General features: G+C 50.5%; 1 protein-coding gene across 1 annotated transcript in view; it reads left to right on the top strand.

Annotated features, from left to right (window-relative positions):
* The window catches only part of SLC7A14 (solute carrier family 7 member 14), a 29,028-nt gene extending 23,812 nt beyond the window's left edge, over positions 1-5,216 (top strand). The window contains exon 6 of the mRNA XM_023516018.1: positions 4,894-5,216. Coding sequence (XP_023371786.1) covers positions 4,894-5,216 — 323 coding nt within the window. The remainder of the gene's footprint in view (positions 1-4,893) is intronic.
* Positions 5,217-6,878: the final 1,662 nt, after the last annotated feature.

The following is a 6,878-nucleotide window of genomic DNA, read 5'->3' as shown; positions in this document are numbered from 1 at the left end:
TCCAATTGTTAAGGCGTGATTTCTCCTCTTGTCCAGCCTGAACACCCACAGGCACCTTTCCCACCAAGGAACTCTGGGGAAAAGGAGCCAAAGCCTCCCTTTGAATATTTATTATTTCAGATTAATATGAGGGTGTAGACAATTAGGTTATATTGTTTGTGTTTGTTAGGTAAAATCCCAGTTGTAGCTGAGCCCCTCACCAGGTGCGCTGAACACCCTCACATTGTGCACATCAGGTGAGAGCTCACCACTCCCCTCCCACGTCCCTCCCCACTCCACCCCTGTACCATGGAATACTATTCAGCCATAAGAAAGTTGGAGACTTTGCATCTTTTGTGTTTACCTGGATGGAGTTGAAGAACATTGTTCTTAGCAAAGTTTCATAAGAATGGAAAAGCAAGAATCCAATGTACTCAGTACTAATATAAAACCAACAGATAAACAATTATACGCCCACACAAAAGAACACACACTTAAACCCTTTTGAATATTTCTCTTCATCCTAAACAGATGCTCACAGAACTCATTGCCGCTACCTTTGATCAGGGCTGGCACGTAGAGCCTGAGTGCCCAGCCCAACAATGTCTGTTGTTAAGATACAGATACACCTCTGTGTTTCCTGCTAACAAACTAGTCACTGTCCTGGCCACACCAGGCACCCCAACATGGCCCACCCACTAAACAAATAACTCCCCCCAGGACCCTACAACAGCATAAAAGCTGGCTCCAGCACTGCTTAACATCACAAGCACCTTTAATTTATCGCAGATATAAATGCATAACTCCAAAGCAATGGATCTAAATCTTCTGTTTTTAAGGAACAGCAAAATAAGTAATAGTATTTATTAATTGGCATCTTACTCTTGAGGCTTAGTTCCAAGTGACCTCTAGCTTATGACAAAATAAAGGCTACCTCAAAAGATAAAACTTTGCCATCTATAATGGTTTACAAGAGAATATGGTGCCAATCCCGTGACAATCTTAAATAATGGTGCCCAAAAAACTGTTGTTAGCACTGACTGGATCACTGGAATAAATGTGTAGCCTCATAAGGTGAAAAGCTTCCCCCATGTAAGTAGTAATTAAGAGAAATTTTACTACTACTGGATATCAGATAATATCAAGAAATATTAATTTTTAGATGTGCTAATGATACTAGTTTTTTTTAGAGACACTCACTGAAGCACTCACATGAAAGCGAGGATAAAAGGGTCTCCCAGAAAGACAGTGGCAGGGCTGGGGTGTGGGCAGCACGTGAGGACTCCGTGGGCTTCACCATTCAATTCTCACCCCTTCTGTGTAGGTTTCTGATTCTTCAAAACAAAAAGGGAAGCAAAGTTGTCCCCATCCCTGGTAGACAGGCAAGATCAGAGAGATAAAAGCCCTTCCCCATCAGCAGGCAGACAGCCCTGAGGATCCCCACCCACCCACGGTGTTCTGCGGACAATCCCTTGTCTCTGCTGTGCTTCAGCTTCCTGTCTGTGAAATGTGAGAAGTCACACACACTCCTCCCCGAACAGCTTGAACTAAGCAGGTCACCCTCAGCAACATCCTGCACTCCCCAGGAGAAAGGTGCACCCCAGATGACGCTACTGTGGCTCTTAGCCCTCAGAGGTGTCCTGTGACTTTCAGCTTACATGACTCAGAATTCCCAGAAACCCTGGAGATTTTTCGGAACTACCTCAGGCCTGGCTCTCTAAGCCAGCTGAGAAAAGGAGCGGGAAGCAAATCCCCCTCCCACAGGGAGGCCCATAGCAGTGTTCACTGGCTCACAGGGAGGCCCGTAGCAGTGTTCACTGGCTCACATGGAGCCCTTGTTTACGTGAGACAGATGGTGCTTCCCCCATCCCCCGTTTGTTCCTCTGTTTCTTTGTTCCTCTTCATTTTCCTTTTCTCCAGTTTTTCTCAGGCTCACACCACTTTTCCTGAGTCACAGAGAGAAAGCCAATGACTGGGGTGCGCCCTTGCCAGTCGACTGAGGAAGACAGTTGCCTCCTGATTCACTGCTCCCATGTGTGAAATGTGCTTTCACAGACAGAATGACACACCTGTGAAACCATCGGTGCTCAGAGTGAGCTCTACCAGACCCACAAATATTTATGGGATGGCTTCCAGGGTCACTGGCCCAGAGCAGTCATAATCAGCATGTGTGTGAGCGTATGTGGTGTGTGTGTGCATGCACACTGTGTGCTTCTTGTGTGCATGAGGTGTGTATATGCACGTGTGCATACATGTGTGTGCATGTGTGCCCTGCGAGTGCATGTGTGTACATGTGCTTGTGTGTATGCCCTATATGTGTGCGTGCATGTGCCTGTGTGCCCTGTATGTGTGCATGTGTGTGTACACACGTTCCCTCCTGACCTGGCCACTCCCACAGAACAGAGACCAAACACTCAGCTCTCCCGAACACCAGCTGCAGCAAGGACAGTATGAGCTGGCTTGTGGGGAGAAGGTGCAAGGGCTGGACACCAAGCAGTCTCTCTCCACGTGACAGGCTGGCTCTGTGCCTCACACACTCAGGCCTCTCAGCCTTTCCCAGCCTCTGTTTCTGCTTCTGTAAAGCAGGGCCATGTGGACCTGCAGAGCCCTCCCCAGCTCCAGATAGCAAGGGCTCTGTGAGCAGTCACACCAAGGTTCTTAGGAGAGCTCCAGGACATGTATCTGCCTGCTACCTGAACAATTTGGGGGGGCGGGGGGGGTCTGCTGGAATCCATATCAAAGCAGCGACTAAGAGGTGAGAAGTTGTGGCAGAGGAGAGAAGTTAGAAGGAAAAAAAAATGGTATTAGGTTCATTAGAGAAGTAACTTATCTTTAAATAGGGTCAGAGAAGGAGAGAGGAAAAGCCTGGGTAGTAGACACCAAGCAGGAGTGGGACCTAGAACGTGACACCTGCTGGGGACCCAGAGAAAGCAGCAGAAAGCAGAGCTGCACACAGGTGTATGCCCGCTGGGCATCCTCAGTCGCCGGAGACTCACCCTCAGTCCGGAACATGCTCCCCACAGAGGCACAGTCAGAGCAGCAGTAGCTGGGAAGGGGCCTCACTGCGAGGCCTTGCTCTGCACGAGGCTGACAGCTACCCCACGGCCACCCCACCAGACAGGAAAGAGTGAATGCCCAGGCCCTGAAGGATGAGGTCACTGCTGAGAAGTAATAGCTACATCTGCAGGCAATTAGCTCTAGGATTTATCATCAATTAGGACAATAAGCCTCTGCTTATTTTGGCTCCTGGGAAGTTGATTGCACTGGGGGGTAGCAGAGAAAGCCATTTGAGAAAAGGAGGGGGAAATCCGAGCTTGAACAGACTTCAACTCCAAAGGGAGTGAGATTTCTCCAGCACGGGTCAGTAAAGCAGGAGTGACGTGTGTCTGAGCAAACAGCTCAGCAGATGTCTGCAGGGTCAGCAACGTCAGAGTGGGTGGTGTCGCTCAGAAGAGGGCATTGGGGCCAGCAGGAAGGTTGCATAACTGGGTGGACACCAGTGGCCCGGCTGCGGCACTGCCAAGCGGAGAGAGCACACGTGCCAGCGCAGCTCGGCACCTGGGCCTCTCTGCTGCGGGCCGGCTAGGAGGCACCACAGCACACTTGCGGGGGTCACACTGCAGACAAGTTAAATCAGAGTCCCAGGGCAGTGGCTGGGGTGTCAGAGGTGCTCAGAAACACCCCAGGTGGCTCCCAGGGAAGCGGGGCTGAGAACCACGGCTTCTCTTACTGCCTGCTCAGGTGGTGCTATGGGGAAGGGGGGCAGGAATGGGGGAGGGCTGCTGCACTGTCGAGGATGAAGGCTGCCTCCGCCGTGGAGGAAGGGCTGCGGGGCGGTGGTGGAGGGAGAAGGCGCCCCTTGGGGGAGGGCTGACCCTTGGGTGAGGGCTGCCACGCCTCTCCTGGTTGTGCAGCAGAGAACACTGAGGCACAGGGTTGGAAAGAGCAGGGCCAGCGTCACGTGGCTGCAGGTTATGAAGGCAGGATCTGAACCCAGGGCCCACGTGCTCACTTGTCCTGCCCTGTGCCCTCCAAGCTATGGTTCTCAGCTCTCCCTGAACCCTCACGGGCTGTTCAAGGTAGAAACTGAGGACTCTCAAACGATTTTCATATTTTATTCCAAAAAATGGGATTTCATTTCCTAGAAATGAAGCATTGTCCCGCACTAATGCTAGTGGTAACTAGAGAGGTGATCTGCTTCCCTTTGGTTGGAAGGACAGTACAGAGAGGGCACGCTGAGCTCTCCCTGCTCACCAGGCTGCTTAGTCAGTCAAAAACACTAAGAGCCGACTATTGTGTGGTACCACCCTGTGCAGATCCCTGCAGCAGCTGTTCCAGGGCACAGGAGGAAATGGGCAGCTGGGGGGGGAGGGGGGAGCAGTGACACCATTTCTACCGTGAAGGAGACACAGGCAGGAAAATCAGAGGTGACATGTGGGCGTATGGTGCTAAGTGGGGAGATAGGAGGTGAGCCCTGGGTACAGGTGGGATGATAACTGTTATGAGAAGGCTGGGATATGCTGTTATGCATTCATAAATATGTAGCCCGGGGCAGAAAATGCAGATTCCTGGCTGGCAGCCACATGAGTGCAGCACCTCAACATGGGGTGAGGAAGGGGCACCCAGAGCCATCTCCTGACTGAGGAGACAGCTGGTTCTCACTTCCAGCCAAGAACTCCCCTGTAGGAATGTGGACAAAGTGTTGTCAGACCTTTTGATTTTTTAGGAAAGGCTGTGAATATGGGTGGCTTAATGCAAGATCCCGAATTTTTAAATGGCATCTAGTCTATGTTCTGAGTGCACACTGTTCAGATCAAAGGAAACACATCTCCTCCAGGACTCATTTCACCTCCCTGCCAGACCCACGGATCCCAAACAATTGCTTATTCACCTGTGCCTCCTCTGCCCCTCTAGGTATGCTCATTTATTTTGGGTACGGCGTCTGGAACAGCACCCTGGAAATCAGCGCCCGCGAGGAGGCCCTGCACCAAAGCACGTACCAGCGCTACGATGTGGACGATCCCTTCTCAGTGGAGGAAGGCTTCTCCTACGCCACAGAGGGCGAGAGCCAGGAGAACTGGGGTGGGCCGGCCGAAGACAAAGGCTTCTCCTACCAACAGATGTCAGAGGGGAAGACAAGCGGCCGGGCAGGCAGCAAAGCCAAGAGCAAAAGCAAACACAGACAGAACTCGGAGGCCCTGATCGCAAACGATGAGCTGGATTACTCTCCAGAGTAGGGTGAGCGCACAGGACGGTACAAATGATAGCTGATTTTCAGTACCATCACCTGCGGGCTGAAAGGTGACACTTCCCTGGCTTTCATTTCAGAGATCCAGCCTTCCCTGAAGTCAGTTCCCCGTCATAGCCTGTCATTTACCACTTTTGCTCTTCAGGGTAGTTCTGTAGAAGGCCTTGACCTGGGTCCCTAACTGGTTCTCTTATAAAAAGAAACTCAACAAAGAGGCTACTCAACGTTCTGTCTTAGGTGCAACCACCGGAGCTGACAGTTGCATACGTTTGCTAGGCCTTTGCTTTGCTGGTAGAATCTTTCTGCTGCTTATCAAGACCCCAAGAAGCTAGGAGCAGACATTTTGGACCCCACTAAGGCTGCACTTTCTCCTGGGGGTGTGCCACAGTCAGGGGGTGGGGGCTGTGGGTAAACAGGCAGCATCTAAACCACCTGAGACACGAGGGCTAAGCTTGTCCTCAGTGTGCTGTGCTGGGTGCCAGTGCCCCAGGTCAGGGCGAGCAGGTGGCCACTGGCACTTCCTTAACAACCAACATTTTGTCTTGAAATCTCTCCCAAAATAGTTCATGGAGAAGACACATGCTTCTCTTGATTCACCAGTCCAAACTATAATTTAAGGCTCCAGCCAAGGCCAGGGACTCCGAGACCATTTCCCCAAAGGCTTCAGATTCTCCATGAAGTCGTGAGACCCAATAGTGCAGTGAGAAGTACCATCCACGCTCTACTGAAAAGCCCAGAAAAAAGTAACATAAGCTCTTGCGGTGAAGGCCATTGACAGAAAGTAACCCTCTGTCATGCCTCCCCTTACACAGACTCTAAGCTCCTGCTGATATGAGGGAAGAGGGCAAAGGTAGGGCATGATTTCATGGCACTGCTATGCCTTGAAGAAGGAGGCTGTTTGTCTCATAATCAGATAAAAATCTGTACAAGGAGAAGTGACCCAGCCACTGAGATCACATTGTGAGTTCTAGTCCATATTTCTAAGTTATAAATTCTGTAACTGAGATGTGCAGCCACTTGACTGGTGGCAGCTGCTCTGAGAATAAAAAATGTCTTAGGGCAGCTACCTAGGTGATTGCACCCCTGAGATCATGTTTCACTTCTGAACTCCTTCCTGGGGGCAGCTCACTTTTAGAAGTGTATTTTTTTTTTTTTTTTTTTTTGGTTATTTCCCACAACAGTTGTACTGAATCCCAGAGAAATACCTACCCGGTAAGGTTTAAATTAGGATCGTAAGAGAGATTCTTAAAAGAATTTTCTCAGAAACAGACGGATGAGGGGATTTGCAGGAGGCAAGGGCACATGGGCTCCTGCTGCTCCTGGGTCGCAGGGTCCCCGGGTCTGCACTGAGCCGCATCACACTCATGGGCCACAGCTTGAGTCGAGCAAAACCCTGTGTAAGTTTTCTGAAAGTCGGGGCAAGACAGCATATTCCTTGCCCTTCCTCTCCTGGATTTATTGTTAAGCCAAAAGTTTCCAGAACCTGTCACCTAACATTTAAGTCTGTTCTGCCTTAAAGGTCAAGGTCAGGCCATCTTGGCATACTTTAGGGTTAGGAGGAGGCGGAAGAAGTCCCTATTTCTACACAACTGACACTAAGAATATACCAAGTACTGAGTGATGGAAATGCAAAGGGGGGGACCCCTGCCCT

This window comes from Otolemur garnettii, unplaced genomic scaffold, assembly GCF_000181295.1.
Source record: "Otolemur garnettii isolate 467f Iridium unplaced genomic scaffold, OtoGar3 scaffold00084, whole genome shotgun sequence".
NCBI lineage: Eukaryota > Metazoa > Chordata > Mammalia > Primates > Galagidae > Otolemur > Otolemur garnettii.
The sequence above is the reverse complement of the archived record's forward strand: the minus strand, read 5'-3'. Positions and strand labels throughout refer to the sequence as shown.